General features: G+C 42.7%; 1 protein-coding gene across 1 annotated transcript in view; it reads right to left on the minus strand.

Annotated features, from left to right (window-relative positions):
• Positions 1–6,691: 6,691 nt before the first annotated feature.
• The window catches only part of UBA2 (ubiquitin like modifier activating enzyme 2), a 44,569-nt gene continuing 33,986 nt past the window's right edge, over positions 6,692–17,274 (minus strand). The window contains exons 15-17 of the mRNA XM_066242257.1: positions 12,314–12,419; positions 9,573–9,709; positions 6,692–7,735 (exon numbers count right to left, since the gene is read on the minus strand). Of these exons, the coding sequence (XP_066098354.1) occupies positions 7,554–7,735; positions 9,573–9,709; positions 12,314–12,419 (425 nt within the window). The 3' untranslated portion in view covers positions 6,692–7,553. The remainder of the gene's footprint in view (positions 7,736–9,572; positions 9,710–12,313; positions 12,420–17,274) is intronic.

Here is a 17,274-nt window from a genome sequence, read left to right on the forward strand (position 1 = left end):
ACAAGCTACAAAGTCCTTGTCATTAATTTCACACAGCTGATAAGGAATGCAAACCATTATCTGTCAGGACCTCAAGTGGTTGAGTCTTTCTTTTCCAGCCCCTCCCCCAGCAGAGAATTCCAGCCAGGAACCCACAGTGACTCTGGAAGCGGGGACCCTGAATCCGGAATCGTCCTGGTGCACACTGACCAGGACGTGGGCCCCCACATCGCTGAGGAGCCCGTCGTGGCCCATTGTCCTCAGCAGGCAGTTGAGCAGTATCCCACCCCGCAGCTCCTCCCCAGCACCTCTCAGAGCTTGCAGCATCAACACTCACCCCCAGTCCCCATGCTCAGGGTAATGGGGCAGGCACAGGTGAGGACAAGCGTTTTGGGGAGCAATTATCCAAAGAGCTGGCAATGGAAAAGTGACCTGAGCCTCACCTATGGTGGCACAGGGGATAAAGCATGGACCTCGAATGCCAAGGTCTCCAGTTTGAAATCCTGGGCATGCCCAGTCAAGGCACATAAGAGAAGTATCTACTATAAGCTGATACTTCGCACTCCTCCCCCGACCCAGCTCCTTTCTCTAAAATTAATAAATAAAATAGTTTTAAAATTTTATCTGAGAAACAAAAGAAATTATCAACAATGAGATATCACTTTTCACATCATCTCCCATTTAAAAATGGAAATTTTACCCTGGCTGGATAGCTTTGTTGGTTAGAGCTTCATCTCAAAGTGCACAGCTGGCCCATTCAGTCCCTGGTCAGGGCACAAACAGAAACAAATCAATGTTCTTCTCTCTCTCTCTCTTTCTTCCTCTCTTTCTAAAATCAATCAATTAAAAAAAAATTTAGAGAGAGAAAGTCAGGAAGGGAAAAAGGGAGGAGAGAGATGAGAAGCATTCACTCATAGTTGCTTCACTTTAGTTGTTCATTGATTGCTTCTCATGCTTGAGGGGGGCCGCTCAAGCTGAGCTGGCGACCTTGGGGTTTTGAACTGGGGACTTAAGCATTCCTGGTCTACTCTTCATCCACTATGCCACCACCAGTCAGGCTGTCATTGATCTAGATCAGGGATCCCCAAACTTTTTACACAGGGGGCCAGTTCACTGTCCCTCAGACCATTGGAGGGCTAGACTATAAAAAAAACTATGAACAAATCCCTATGCACACTGCACAGATCTTATTTTAAAGTAAAAAAAACGAAAATGGGAACAAATACAATATTTAAAATAAAGAACAAGTAAATTTAAATCAACCAACTGACCAGTATTTCAATGGGAACTATGCTCCTCTCACTGACCACCAATGAAAGAGGTGCCCCTTCCGGAAGTGCGGCAGGGGCCAGATAAATGGCCTCAGGGGGCCGCATGTAGCCCGCGGGCCCATAGTTTGGGGACCCCTGATCTAGGTGATTCTGATGTTAATAGAAGCAAGTCAGAAAGTCAGAATAGACTGGTGAAGACTAAAGCATGCAAAATTTTTCTTCAATAAATGTGGCCAGACTTGCCTGAACTCTGGTAGTGACCTGGAATCTGAGATCACCAGCTCGAAACCCTGGGCTTGCCCAGTCAAGGCAAACTCGAGAAGCAACTACAACGAGTTGATGCTTCCCATTCTTCCCACCCCATTCTCTCTCCCCTATCTCTGAAACCAATCTTAAAAAATTGGCCAGATTCATTTAAATAAATAAAATGTTCATTGCTCTACACTAGAAAAATGTACTTCCATGAAATTGACAATTCATTGAACAACTATTTTTTTAAAAGTTTTTAGAGATGTGGAATTTGCTAGTTCCTTTTTTTTTTTTTTAGAGAGAGAGAGAGAGAGAAAGTGGGGTGGAGCAGGAAGCATCAACTCATAGTAGTTGCTTCTCGAATTTGCCTAGACTGGGCAAGCCCAGGGTTTCGAACTGGTGACCTCAGCATTCCAGGTCGACTCTTTATCTACTGCGCCACCACTGGTCAGGCTGCTAGTTCCTTTTTTAATTTATGAATTTTAGAGAGAGAGGAAGGGAGAGCAAGAGAAAGAGAAACATCAATTTGTTCTACTTATTTATGCATTATTGGCTAATTCTTTTATTTTTAATGTCTTTTTGCTTTATTTATTTATTTATTTATTGTGCCAGGGACAGATAGGGACAGACAGACAGGAAAGGAGAGAGATGAGAAACATCAATTCTTCGTTTTGGTTTCTTAGTTGTTCATTGATTGATTTTTCATATGACCAGGGTGGGGAGGCTACAGCAGACCGAGTGATCCCTTGCTCGAGCCAGCAACCTTGGGCTCAAGCTGGTGAGCCCTGCTCAAACCTGATCAGCCCTCACTCAAGCTGGCGACCTCAGGGTCTCGAACCTGAGTCCTCCGCATCCCAGTCCGATGCTCTATCCACTGTGCCACCGCCTGGTCAGGCTCATTGGTTAATTCTTATATGTGCCCTGAGCGGGGATCAAACCCTCAACCTTGGTAAATGGGGACAGTCTCTCACCAACTGAGTTACCCAGCTAAGGCCTAAGCAATTATTTATAAATATATTAAAAATATTGAATGGGCCCTGGCCAGTTGGCTCAGCGGTAGAGCGTCGGCCTGGCGTGCGGCGGACCGGGGTTCGATTCCCGACCAGGGCACATAGGAGAAGCGCCCATTTGCTTCTCCACCCCCCCTCCTTCCTCTCTGTCTCTCTCTTCCCCTCCCGCAGCCGAGGCTCCATTGGAGCAAAGATGGCCCGGGCGCTGGGGATGGCTCCTTAGCATCTGCCCCAGGCACTAGAGTGGCTCTGGTTGAGGCAGAGCGACGCCCCGGAGGGGCAGAGCATCGCCCCCTGGTGGGCAGAGCGTCGCCCCTGGTGGGCATGCCGGGTGGATCCCAGTCGGGCGCATGTGGGAGTCTGTCTGTCTCTCCCCGTTTCTAGCTTCAGAAAAATACAAAAAAAATATATATTGAATGGTCTGGGGAGTCATACCATTGTCATGCTAAATGGATACAATATAGCATTCAAATTCATGCAGCTTATTCATACATTACCTAAATGTGCCCCAGATCCCATCTTCTTTTGTAGCCTCACTAAAGGTATATTAAGTGTTTGATCTCAGTTTGCTGGCTCTTTCTGTCTGAGAAGCACAATAGGGAGAAGGAAAGAAACGGCTGACTGGTGGGATTTGAAGCACCATCTGTGGACTCACCGGACCAGGCTCCACTGATGCCTTCTCTGTCCCCCACTGATAGAGGGGTGTTCTCTGTGCTCACCTCTCTCTTTGGCCCTTTTTCCTATTGGGTCCCGTGGTATGCTGGCAAATGTTTGACAACCAGTGCTTTGGGGGAGATTTGAACAAATCAGGAGTCCTGATTTATATATAATTTGCCAATACCACCAATGGTCAATTTCAAGCTACCAATATGGTATCACTGAACAGTGTTGGGAAGAAATGAGTTTATATAATCAGCTTGGAAAAGCTAGTATGAGCTGGTTCCAATTACCACTGCCAGGGTCCCAGCAGTGGAGAAAGGAAAAGTTTCACTAGAGAATTGCTGGGCCTGTAGGTCTATCATCCCCTCAAGCTAACTAGAATCTTCCTTTGTCTCGGCAAATGGACACACTCAGAGGCTGGAACAGAACACGTTCAACATAATCTCACACCTAGTCCTGAACCCTCCATTTTTCCCTTCTAAGACCCCAGAGTCTTACCGTATCCAGACTCTGTCCCTACTAATGGTTTTTTTTTTAAAGATATCCCAAATCTCTCCTTGCAATCTAGCTTCCATCAGGCCCCCTTATCTGACTGTAGTGTCTGTATTTTCTGGACCCCAATTATGGACATAATTCAGGGGTTTTCCTATGGTCTTGGGATACATTCAGATGTCAGTCAAACGTGGTTGGGTAACTTGTGTCAACTAGAAAAAGAGGATGGCATGCAAACTCCACATGGAGGAATTTCTGGGACCTGCACTTTTTCCTCTCCCCGAAGCCAGCAGCTGTCTTTATTGTTAGAATTCTTCCTGGAAGAGCAGCAGGAATCTTTCACCTGAAGCACACTTGTTACCTCTCCCAGCTCAGATCCTGGGGGCTGGTTATCCCATACACACACAGCCCCAGACCCAAGGTGCCTCTTCTGCCTGATCCACTGGGGGGCTGTCCCCTGGAAGTTGTGGCTGTCCCCTCCTCTGAGGCTCAGCCCTTTCAAATACATTGAACCCAACTTCTCCTTGGTCCTGATATCCCCTAAGTCCTCTCTGGGGACACAAAAGTTACAAAGGATTGCTAGTTGAAGCCATTGAGAGGTTGGTTCCCCAACAGAAGAATTAGGTTAAGTTGCTTCCTTCACTAGAAGTAGCTACTTCAAAAAAAAAAAAAAAAATCTTATTTGATTTAAGTTGTATTCCAAAGCTTCATAACTAATTATTTCAAAAATCAAGACCATCCTACATAACAAGATTATACCTAAAAAAATAATTACATGATCACCTACCTAATTTATTCCATTTTAAAATTTCCAATTGTCACAAGAATTGTTATGGTCATTTACTTTGCATTTGAGTTCTAGAATGACCCACATCCTGTACTTGTCCAGTTTGCTCTTAATGTTAACTTGTTCCTCTACCCCTCTATTTCTTGTCAGCTGGAAATTAAGTCTAGATGCTGGGTTAGATTCAGGTTAACTTTATTTGGGGGGTGGGGACCTAGGTGCTGTTGTAGTTATTATCCTCATCAAGAAGCGTATCAGATCTTCCCATTAGTGATGCTGGGTTTGATCCTTTAATTATGGTTGTGACAGACATCAGTTCATTGTCAAGATTGTTTTTCCTTTTGCAAGTTATCTGTATAGCACATGAGCACCGAGTGAAGATTCTGTTCTTCAGCAACCTTTTACTAAAGGTTTTGGCATCCACTGATGATCTTTGCCTCATCAGTTATTTCATTAAGGGTTCAGACTCTATTAAAACACTGAATTCTCATGGCACACTGAGGAATTCTTTCATTTGAGCCTTCAGTACACAGACTGATCTTCGGGACCATGGACTCTCTGGGTAACATCAGTCGGCAGATGACTGCTGCCAGTGAGGGTGGAAGATGTTTTGTCAGGCTGTATTTCAGGTGGAGCTGCCGGGTAAACACTCTTGAGGAGCCCTGCTCCCGGCTCTCCCAGAGAAGAAACTCACATGGGAAAACCACAAATATAATGCCACATCTAAAGTATCTCCACACTCCAGGGCAGTGGAGGTGGCTTGGATTTGCTAAGTCTAGTTGAGCAAGCCCCCTAGTCAGACCTGCCTTGCTGATGAACACCGATTTTATAAAAACAGGCAGAAAATGAATAAAAACCGCTGAAAAAGATAATAACACAGTTGTTGGAAAAACTGGGGGAAAAAAGCTCAAAACAAAAACATCCCTACAGATCATACTGTCACTTATTGCCATGTCCGTTAAAATGGGAAAGAACAGATATAAAATGCCAGAAACATTGCTGATAACTGGGTCTAAAAGGCAGGGCGAGGTTTTAAGGAATGAAGTTAACTTCAAAACACAAATTTCTGGTTTTTCAGAATTGAAACATTTTTTGTTGTTTTATTTTACTGACTTTTTTAGAGGGAAGGGAGAGAGCAGTAGAGACAAGGAACACCTGTTCCTGTATGTGCCCTGACTGGGGATCAAATGGCAACCTCTGCACTCTGGGTCAATGCTCTGACTGAGCTATCTGGCCAGGGCCAGAATTCAAACTTTTAAAATAGAAAATTATCAGTGACCAAGTTAATAAAAAATTATCCTGAGCTTAACCAGGTGGTGGCACGGTGGATACAGCTTCGACCTGGGATGCTAAGGTCCCAGGTTCAAATCCCCAGGGTTGCTGGCATGAGCCCAAAGGTCACTGGCTCAGCTGGAGCTGCCCCCTCCCTGGGTCAAGGCACATATGAGAAGCAATCAATGAATAACTAAAGTGACACAACAACTTGATACTTCATCTCTCTCACTCACTTAAAAAAAAATTATTCTAAGAGGTGGTATTCCAGGATATTTTATCTGTTCCATATATAGTTCTGTAACTTTGAAATAATCCCCTGGAGGAAAATAAAAGGCCTAACAACCCAAAAGCAAAGTGACCCTGACAGGCTGAGAGCTGTGGATGGGGAGCCAGCCACAGTTCTATCAGAAGGCTAGAAGTCAATCCACATGGGAGGCCTCAAGCAGCATGCTCCCGAGGGCTCCTCTGTTCAGTATTTTTCTGAAGGCTGCGATCACATGATGCTGAATTTACAGATACAAAACAAAGAGTAAGAGTTAATAAACTGGATGGCAAACACAAATCACACAAAGTGAGACAATATAATAAATTACCAATTTGAAATTCAGTTGCCTGTGGCCAAAAAACCAAAGGCAGATAGATGATTGAGAATGGGGGAACAGCTTCATGGATTTCTGTTATCTGAAAACTCAAGATACATCTGTGAGGAGTTCTTACAACCCTCTGGAGTCCAGGCAGATCTGAGTGCTGATCCATCCAGAGCTGGTCTGGCCACATCTGCAGGCTGGAGTTGGGCCCAGAACGAATGTATACTCAGGGACTTGATGAGGTGGGGCACAACCCAGAGAAGACCTCAGAATAAAGGACAGACTCTGCCTTCTGGAATCCCACATCCAAGGCTCCAAGTTACTGGGGCTAGCCAATGATCATGCAAATGCTCTCAACAAAAGGCCAACCGTTTACAATCCAAATTTAAAAAGCAACATGACCATTAAAAGCTTTATTTTAGAAAGTACTTATCTATGGCAAACAGTGGAGATCTTTTAACCTTCACATCCATTACAGGTGAAGTTTTTAAAAGGATAGAATTTAGCACACCTGCAGGAAATACAATGGATAAATCCAACAAGGCAGCAGACATTGAACTATGCAGGCATGTATAACAAGTATGCAGAGGCCATTTATTTGGTCCATAAGTACAGTATAGTTGTATCTGAGTTTACAAAACATCAAATATAAATAACCTGAAACTGTAACAATACACAAAAATTGGCTTCTTACAGACATATCAGGCAGTACAAGCTGAAAACTTGAGTAAATTAACATTGTTTTACATCAATATACATAGTGCCAGTTAATATTTAAAAACAAGTTTCAATGCATAGCACTTGATACTTTTTGAATCTGTTTCAGTCAGTTAAGAATATGAAAATGGTTAGATCTAGGCTAAAAATAATTCTTTTTCTAACCAAAAATAAAGGCATAATATTTATAACCAGGTATCAACTTTACTAAACCACAATATTTTGAAACTATTAAATGATACCTAAAGGGTATTTACATTAAAAAGGCAACATGCATTGTGTTGTTTCATGTCATGACTGGTTATGCAAAACGCTTTGTTCAAAGGGTTTTAAAACTACTTTGCTACTTTCAATACAGAATACCGCAATGTATCTAATATTTCTAGCAAAATGAGTGCTTTCAAAGGGAGAATTATTTTCAAGTCACTGGTGCCAACTTTCCCCTTTGGAACAAAGGATATAACAAACAACCTGGTTCTGCCCAGGTGACCCTAATGTAGGAAGAGGGTTCTGTTAGAGGCACTGCTGTTCAATCTAAAGCTATAACATCATCAAGCTCTTTTGTCTGTTCTGTGCGTGACCTCTTTGTACTGATATTCTCTTTCTCATCTAATTTTCTCTTGCGATTTCTCTCTTCTTCACTGATGTCAGCATTATTTGAAGGACCTTCTTCATCTGAATCAACTATGAGCACATCATCTTGCTCTTGTGCTTATTTCAAAAAAAAAAAGAAAAAAAATGGTTAAAGTGTGGGAGTTACTAGTGGTTCAATATTTCATAGACAAGAAAAGCTAACTCTTCTGATACACATCAGACTTAAGAATGGCTATCCTTGGGGAATCTTCACTACATTTACACATTACATATTTCTGTACAATTATAATGTATTCTGTAATAAGCATCTATTTCTTTCCTAATCAAAAAAATTGTTTTAAGCATATAACTCAAAAACTATTACAGTTCCTTGTTTCTATCTCTCCAACAGAAAAGGGGAGGGCACAAATCCTAATACTGGTAGTGATGATAATCTACAACAACAAAAACACATACACATAGCACTTACAATGTGCCAGGAACTTTTCTGAGCACTTTGCATATAACAACTCATTTAATCATCACAACAACCCTATAAAGAAGATAACATTATTATCTGTTTTCCATAAGGAAACTGAGGTACAAAGAGGCTAACTTGCCCAAGGTCACACGACAGCAGAGGATGAGGTCAGGATACAAACCCACACTGCGTGGCTCTACAGGACATACTTTTACCCTGACACAACAGTCAGTTTCATGTCCCTGCCCAACCAATCAAAAGCAGAGCACATATTACTTATCCTTACAATATCCAACACCTACCCATAGGGATCCATAAATGCACAATGCAAATTCTGGTTTTTAAAAAACTACCATATTCCCTTCCTCAAAGATGATGGACTCTCTACTTTCAAAGGAGAAAAAAGGTCATGAACCCAGATAGCCCATAAGTGTGCCAAACTCTAGGTAGTCTCAAAGTCCATCTTTAAACTCAGAGAACATGAGAACTTACAACCATATTCCAAAGAACACCAAAGACCCAGGATCAAAGAGATGGAAACAGAAGTAAAAAACTTAACTTTTCTTTTCTAGACTTAAAGAGTGAAGAGGGCTGTGTGAGGGGCGGGGGAGACAGCGGATACCCAAATCGAGCACAGTTAAGGCACCAGTACTGAACACCCAGAGAAACAGCCTCTGATGCACCCCCTTCCCATTACACTGGTCCTGGGATATCTGTGAAAGCTGTAACCATACTCACCAAGTTCTGCTCACTCTAAACAGTCAGATGCACTGATCTGCCACTCCCAAATAAAGCAGGGATACAAAATATAAAACTACTACTACTACTACTACTAAGAATGAATAGTCTTGCCTGACCAGGTGGTGGGGCAGTGAATAGAGCGTCGAACTGGGACGTGGAGGACCCAGGTTCAATACCCCAAGGCCGCCAGATTGAACCCAAAGATCGCTGGCTTGTGCAAGGTGCCACTCGCTCTGCTGTAGCCCCTCGGGTCAAGGCACATATGAGAAAGCAATCAATGAACAACTAAGGTGTCACAACGAAAAACTGATTGATGCTTCTCATCTCTCTCCCTTCCTGCCTGTCTGTCCCTATCTGTCCCTCTCTCTGACTGTCTGTCAAAAGATAAAAAATAAAATAAAAAAATAAAGAATGGTCTTTATGCACTAGTAAACTCACTGACATTTCCAGTTGTAAAAATCCATTACCCAAAAAAAAGGGAAGAAAAGAAGAAAAGGAGGGAGAAGAGAAGAGAAGAGAAAAGGATAACAAAGTGTTTCTATTCTCAGTAAGAATTTCCCCCAGTCTTAAATGGCTTTATAGGTCATATATTCAAAACTCCATTGAAACGATCAATGCCAAACCAACACACACCTCTAGGTGGCCTATGGATTTCTACTTTATGGTCAAAGGCCACAGAGTAATCAAAGTTTGTTTCTATGTAGTCTTGATTATTGGGTATGTAACAACCTGCTGGTTAGGGCCACGGCTCACCTGTGGACGTGGAAGGCTGAGCTCCATCGTCACTGCCATTGGTTATGCTTTTGGCAGCATCTTCAGCTTGCTTGGGCCCCACTTTTTCTGGGGCATCACCAACAACTTCAAATTCAACATCCTTTCCTAGGTCTTCACTATAAGAGAACCACACACTGTAAAACTGGACCAGGGCTATGACTATTTACAAAAGCAAGGCAGACCAGAAAGATACTCTTCCTCAGCTTGAAGTATGCTATGTACACACCAAATATTTGGATTCTAATTTTCTTTCAAAAAGATAAAAGAAAACAAGGCTATACATAACAGATTTTTGTGATAATTCAAAAACTCTAAGTCAAATGAAAAGTACCACTGCACCTTCAAATTAGGGAAAGGGCTTTTATTTTAAAAAAAAGTAGGCCCTGGCCGGTTGGCTCAGCGGTAGAGCGTCGGCCTAGCGTGCAGAGGACCCGGGTTCGATTCCCAGCCAGGGCACACAGGAGAAGCGCCCATTTGCTTCTCCACCCCTCCGCCGCACTTTCCTCTCTGTCTCTCTCTTCCCCTCCTGCAGCCAAGGCTCCATTGGAGCAAAGATGGCCCGGGCGCTGGGGATGGCTCTGTGGCCTCTGCCTCAGGCGCTAGAGTGGCTCTGGTCGCAACATGGCGACGCCCAGGATGGGCAGAGCATCGCCCCCTGGTGGGCAGAGCTTCGCCCCTGGTGGGCGTGCCGGGTGGATCCCGGTCGGGCGCATGCGGGAGTCTGTCTGACTGTCTCTCCCTGTTTCCAGCTTCAGAAAAATGCAAAAAAAAAAAAAAAGTAAGTTAAGTAATTAACATCTATTGCTAAAGCAGAAAGCTGAGTCCAAAACTCTAGGCCCAATGTAACTCTGGTATTATTTCTTAAGCTACTATGCAAAAAAATTCTACATACTCTACTCTAATTTTGACCAAAATATAACTTAATGTTTTAAGAGTAGAAGAGATGGATTGTGGGTTTCCCCCCATTTTTACAGGTAGCACCTTGGTTTTGTAATGAGTTCTCAAAAACATGTTAACGTTTAATGCATGAAAGTCAAACAAAAGTCTTTTTTGTTATAAAGGGGGTTCTGTACCCAGAGCTAAAAAATATAACAAAACCTCCCCCTAACTATGCCTCCTCTTTTAGACACCACTTAATATATTTCCATTTTATTGTACATGTCCTTTCATTCTTTTCTTTCTCAACTGAACACTAGCACAACACTGACATACAACAGGTGTCTAAATTGAAGCTAGAGATCATTCCTAGCATTATCTTTGACTCAATTGTCAAAGACAATTCAGGCCTGACCTGTGGTGGTGCAGTGGATAAAGTGTCGACCTGGAAATGCTGAGGTTGCCGGTTCGAAACCCTGGGCTTGCCTGGTCAAGGCACATATGGGAGTTGATGCTTCCAGCTCCTCCCCCCTTCTCTCTCTCTGTCTCTCCTCTCTCTCTCTGTCTCTCTCTGTCTCTCCCTCTCCTCTCTAAAATGAATAAATTAAAAAAAAAAAACAATTCATATAAGTTCGTGGAACTTATACTTATCACTAAGAACCCACACATTTAGTTTTTCCTGTCATTGTATGCTTTTTATAAACCAAATATATATAATACAATGTGTTCTCCAAAATACGCAAGTTATATATGCTTGTGCAGAGGTGGGGATACTGGAAAAACAACTGGATATAGTTGTTTAAATTGGTTAGATGGTCCCCAAAAGTCCAAGTCAATGGGCAGTTTAGGAGTATCAATGAGCACGTATAAAATTGCAACTTGTTAAGAGATAAAATTACCAAAGTGGAGGACCATCTCTATTCCAACTGTACTTTTTACATGCAAATATTCTATAATACAAACACTTTAAATGGTTCTTATGAAGGATGTAAAAGCAAATAAAAACAATATGACACAGAGGCCCTGGCCGGTTGGCTCAGCGGTAGAGTGTCGGCCTGGCGTGCGGGGGACCCGGGTTCGATTCCCGGCCAGGGCACATAGGAGAAGCACCCATTTGCTTCTCCACCCCCCCCCTTTCCTCTCTGTCTCTCTCTTCCCCTCCCGCAGCCAAGGCTCCATTGGAACAAAGATGGCCCGGGCGCTGGGGATGGCTCCTTGGCCTCTGCCCCAGGCGCTAGAGTGGCTCTGGTTGTGGCAGAGCGACGCCCCGGAGGGGCAGAGCATCGCCCCCTGGTGGGCAGAGCGTCGCCCACCTGTGCTGGGTGGATCCCAGTCGGGCACATGCGGGAGTCTGTCTGACTGTCTCTCCCTGTTTCCAGCTTCAGAAAAATACAAAAAAAAAAAAAAAAGACACAGAAATCTATATAGGATAATATTTAATATTCCATTATTGTTACAGACCATAAATGAAATATTTCTTCCTTTCTTCTAATAAATATTTAAAAATAGAAATTTTTACTCTAGTTCAATTATCAAACTGAACTCGCCTCTGACTATAACTATTCAAACACCTGGATTTTACCCTTCAATAAGCCACTGTTGACATTTACCCTTAAACATTTTCTGTCTATCCCTTTTATTTCTGAATACCCATATTTTTCTGTAGGTCAAACATTAGGGAATTTAGTAGCCAACTCGAAATATTATGCAGTTCCAAATGAACAGTATAGGCTTTAAGAGTAAGACCGTATTTTTCTCCATCCACTTTATCTTAATTATATATATTCAAATAATTTCTTACACTTAAAATATTAATAGTTTCAAAAAATATTAATAGTTCCTACCTATGAAGGATGTTGATCAATAAAGTGTAGTCCTGAAGGAAATCGTCTGCTTGAAGCCGGCTTCCATTTCTAATCCCAAATTCTGACAATTTCTTGTGATTATTAGCTAGAAAATTGTTAGGAAATTTAGATGCTTTAGTTTTATCTACATTGAGCAGTCACATTGGTTTTAAAAAGGTTAAATCCCCACTCTAACCTGAATTATGTTCCCCCAATTCATACGTCAAAGTCCTAGCCCCAGCACCTCAGATTGTGACTGTATTGGGAGACAGTGCTATTTAAAGTGATTTAAAAGGAGGTTTGTTAGGGTGGGCCCTGATCCAAACTCACTGGAATCCTCATGAGAAGCCAAGAAGAGAAACCTCGAGAGAAAACAAACCTCTAGCACCAGACCCCAGCCGGGTGGCTCAGATAGAGCAATGTCCCAATTTGCCAAGGTTGCGGGTTTAATCTCCAGTCAGGGCACATACAAAAACCAACTGATAAATGCATAAATAAATTAAATGACAAATCAATGTTTCTCTCTCTCCCCCGCCCCTCTAAAACCAGCAAATAAAATTTTTAAATAAAAATAAGTAAATAAAACCTCAGCCCTGGGCGGTTGGCTCAGTGGATAGAGCATCGGCCCGGCGTGCGATCCCCAGTCAGGGCACACACGAGAAGCTACCATCTGTTCCTCTTCCTCTCCTCCTCTCTTTCTCTTTCCCACTCGCAGCCAGTGGCTCAACTGAGTTGAACATCAGCCCCACGTGCTGAGGATTAGCTTGGGTGATTTAAACATCAGCCCCAGAAGGGGGTGGCTGGGTGGATCCCAGTCAGGGTACATGCAGGAGTCTGTCTCACTGTCACCTCTACTCTCATATAAAATAAAATTTTAAAAATCTCTAGCCACCGAATTATGAGAAAATAAATTTGTTACATAATTGACCTTTATCTATATATTTTGGTATGGCAGCACTAGCAAACTAATCCATTAAAATATTAGGGCTCTGGCCTGGTTGCTCAGTGGATAGAGCACCATGCTGGCATGCAGAGGTTGCAAGTTCAATCCTTGGTCAGGGCACATATGAGAAGCAATCAATGAGTGCACTACTAAACAAAACAACTAAGTGGAACGAGTTGATACTCCCCCCATCCCGTCTCAAATCAATAGAAAAAACACATTAGACACTTACGAATTCATCCTTGAACACTCAACTACTAAAACTGTTTCAAAGGCACAAAACTGAAATTCTGAGAACCTTCTCTCATTCAAACCAAAGTAATCTGGAATCCTGAAGAGTCAGATTTTTTTAGAGTTCTTCAAAATATATGCTATGTTGCAAACACATTATCCATGACAAAAGTTTTTAGCAAATTTTATAATTCAGAAATTATAATTACAATTTAGCAAATTTTATAAATTTTATAATTTATAATTCAGAAATATGAGAAACCTTTAATAAAATTTTCATTTCTCAACATAAATTTTCAATATTTCTCAATGAAGAGCTGGTGGGGCCTCCCAAAAATAAACATTCCAATCCAGTTCTATTTTCCACATGTCATTTCTGCTTCATCTGAATATCTCCAGTATGCAGAACGTTCTTAGCACCCAGTCATCACTCATTAAACCTTTGCTACCTGGACTTTAAATACTCCAACGAAGAACAATTCCTCCAACCAAAAGTGTGGTGTCACCTATTCTAGAGCCTTTCTGCCTTAATTATGCTTTCTCTTCTTCATGCTCAAACGCTCCTCCTTCCTGACCTATAAAAGCAATCAAGTCTTACCTACAACACCGCTTCCTCTATAGCACAGGGCATCTGTCAGTAATACCGCAGTACCTACGTATGGCGCCAGGAGGGTACTGGACCAAGGTGGGTGAACACTTTGTAAATTACAGAATTGTCTAACCACTATGTTGTACACCTGAAATTAATATAATGTTATACATAAGCTAATGAAAAATAAAATTTTTAATGAAAGAAATAGTCTTTGAAAAAGGAAAAAATGGAGGGGAAAATGCCCATGTGTCTTATGGAGCGAAAAATACTGCATTTTATTAAATATTTTAACACATCATTTGGTTCATAGTATATTTTTCTTATTTTCATCCTTAAAACCCTAGGTGTGTCTTATGGTCAGGTGCGTCTTATGGAGCAAAAAAATACGGTAGTTAGTTATTTTTGAGAGAAAACAGGAAGGGAGAGAGATGAGAAGCATCAACTCACAGTTGCAGCACTTTAGTTGTTCACTGATTGCTTTGTGTATGTGCCTTGACTGGGGGACTCCAGTTGAGCCAGTGACCTGCTCAAGCCAGCGACCTTGGGGTTTCAAATATGGGTCCTCAGCGCCCCAGCCTGATGCTCTTACTCACTGTGCCACCACAGGTCAGGCTAAATATTTACTCTTATTTTGACTTTTTTATCTACCTAGAATGTCTTTTGAAAACTAATAGTTTCCTCCCATACTTCCATCCCAAGAACTTTCATACATTCCCCACTCCCTACAAACTCCTCAGACCTAACATATTCAAAAAGAAAAAGTTTCTACCTGACCAGGTGGTGGCGCAGTGGATAAAGCATCGATCTGGGATGCGGTGAACCCAGGTTCAAAACCCTGAAGTCACGGGCTTGAGTGCGGGGTTGCCGGCTTGGGCATGGGATCAGAGACATGACCCCATTGTTTCTGGCTTAAAGCCCAAGGTAGCTGGCCTGAGAGCAAGGGGTCACTAGCTCAGCTGGAGCCCTTCCTTCTGTCAAGGCACATTTGAGAAAGCAATCAATGAACAACTAAGGTGACTCAACTATGAGTAGATGCTTCTCATTCATCTCCCTTCCTGTCTTTCTGTCCCTCTGTCTGTCTCACAAAAAACAACAATAAAAAAACAGTTCCTGTGCATTCTACCCTGGTTATTAGCATCATCTGTAAAGCCTGTGTCCTGGCAACTGTCTCACAGAGGCCTAACAATGCTGCTCTTCTTCACCTGCGCCCTGAATCCTGACCTACAAATCTCAAGTTTTGTCACCTGCTTCTACCTCAGTTAAAATCCCTCACTCCCCTCATTTTTTCTTCTTCTAATGAGCTCCTGTTTCTACTCTCACACCCTTAACTCACCCTCTGCAGGTTATAGTAGAAGGTAAGCACATTACTTCACTGCTTAAGCACTGGAGGGAATAAGATACCGAGGAGGAGATAAGTACACATTCCATGTCGACACAGAAAGTCCTCCAATGCACGTTCAATGCACCAGCACTGCCACTCCACAGCACCCCACCTTCCAGTGACACAATAACTGGCCATTCCCAAAGCCTTTTGCTGGTTTATAAGTCATGCCTTTGTAGAAGCTACTCATTCTGCCCAATGCAAACAGACATTCCCTTCTCTGCCCAAAGGGTCCTTATTTCTTCAAGAACTGGCCCAAGAGTCCTTTCTCATGTGACTAATCTTAACCTTCCTTTCACAAAGTTTCAATTCATACACTCTTTTTCCACAGTATTTCTTAGACTGTACTAAGTACACTAGCTGATAATCTCTCTTCTCCTTCCAGGCTATAAAGTCATTCAAACCAGAGACTACTGTTATTTATAATCAACCCTGATTTAGGAAAATACCTGACTACGCCTATAATATAGGGCTCTCCACGTATTTGAAAAAATGCCATTTCACCCTCAGCAGCACGCACAGTTGGTGGAGAAGGACACATTTCAACCACTGAGATTCTTGACCAGTTTCTATTTTTAAGGTTCTAGCATTTGAAAGAGCTGGCTAGAACTACAAGGCCAGCACAGTCATGAACAAACTTTTCTTTGGTGAAGACAGCTGGCTAGAATGAAGCCTAAATATTCAACTAGACTCTTAAAATAGACTACTACCCAGCCAAAACATGGCCTCCAATTACTCATGACCTAATAGCGCAAACAATCTGAACAGGAACTACAGCCAGAATCCTGACGCTAAGTTTTCATTTAAAGAACACGTAACATTTGAATCCCCACGAAGGTCTGGCAAAGTGTACTGAATAAATAACCAGTGAAGAAATAGGTACATAAATAACAATGCCCCCAGATTTTTTTGTTGTATTTTTCTGAAGTTGGAAACGGGGAGGCAGTCAGACAAACTCCTGCATGTGCCCGACCGGGATCCACCCGGCATGCCCACCAGGGGGCGATGCTCTGCCAATCTGGGGCATCGCTCTGTTGCAACCAGAGCCATTCTAGCACCTGAGGCAGAGGCCACAGAGCCATCCTCAGTGCCTGGGCCATTTTTGCTCCAATGGAGCCTTGGTTGCAGGAGGGGAAGAGAGAGACAGAGAGGAAGGAGAAGGGGAGGGGTGGAGAAGCAGATGGGCGCCTCTCCTGTGTGCCCTGGCCGGGAATCGAACCCAGGACTCCCACAAGCCAGGCTGACGCTCTACCACTGAGCCAACTGGCCAGGGCCTGCCCCCAGATTTTAAAAGTAATGGTACACTAGCAAAATCTGGAATATGAAATCAGCTAAAATGATAACCCAAGAGATTCTGAGCTGCCAAAGTGACAAAAGAGGTGTGAGAGCTTCTAAGCCTAGACTGGTATGTAATCTGAAGGAGGCATAACCAGAACCAATCCACATTACGCAAGTTTAAACAGAATCAAACACTGAACCCTCTATAATAAATTCATTAACAAAAGAAGATGGCCTGCTTGGACTTTAACAAAGTCTAAAAAGCCAAAACAAGGCACAGATTTCTAGCACTACTTTCTGCTCTATAGGAGGAGCCGGCTATCAAGGCTTTCCCACCCTTGAACCAAACACCTAACAGCCTTAGATTACCTACTCTGACCTAACAGCACAGCCACCTTCTCATTACTAATCTAGCTCCCAGGATCCATGATACAGGCAAGGCAGCTCCTTTGAAGCAGACATTGGGATCATTGTAAATGGTGACTGTGCGCTGGGTATTGACAGTCCCTGGGACATACTGACAATAATGGAGTTCC

Source organism: Saccopteryx bilineata, chromosome 9 (genome assembly GCF_036850765.1).
Source record: "Saccopteryx bilineata isolate mSacBil1 chromosome 9, mSacBil1_pri_phased_curated, whole genome shotgun sequence".
NCBI lineage: Eukaryota > Metazoa > Chordata > Mammalia > Chiroptera > Emballonuridae > Saccopteryx > Saccopteryx bilineata.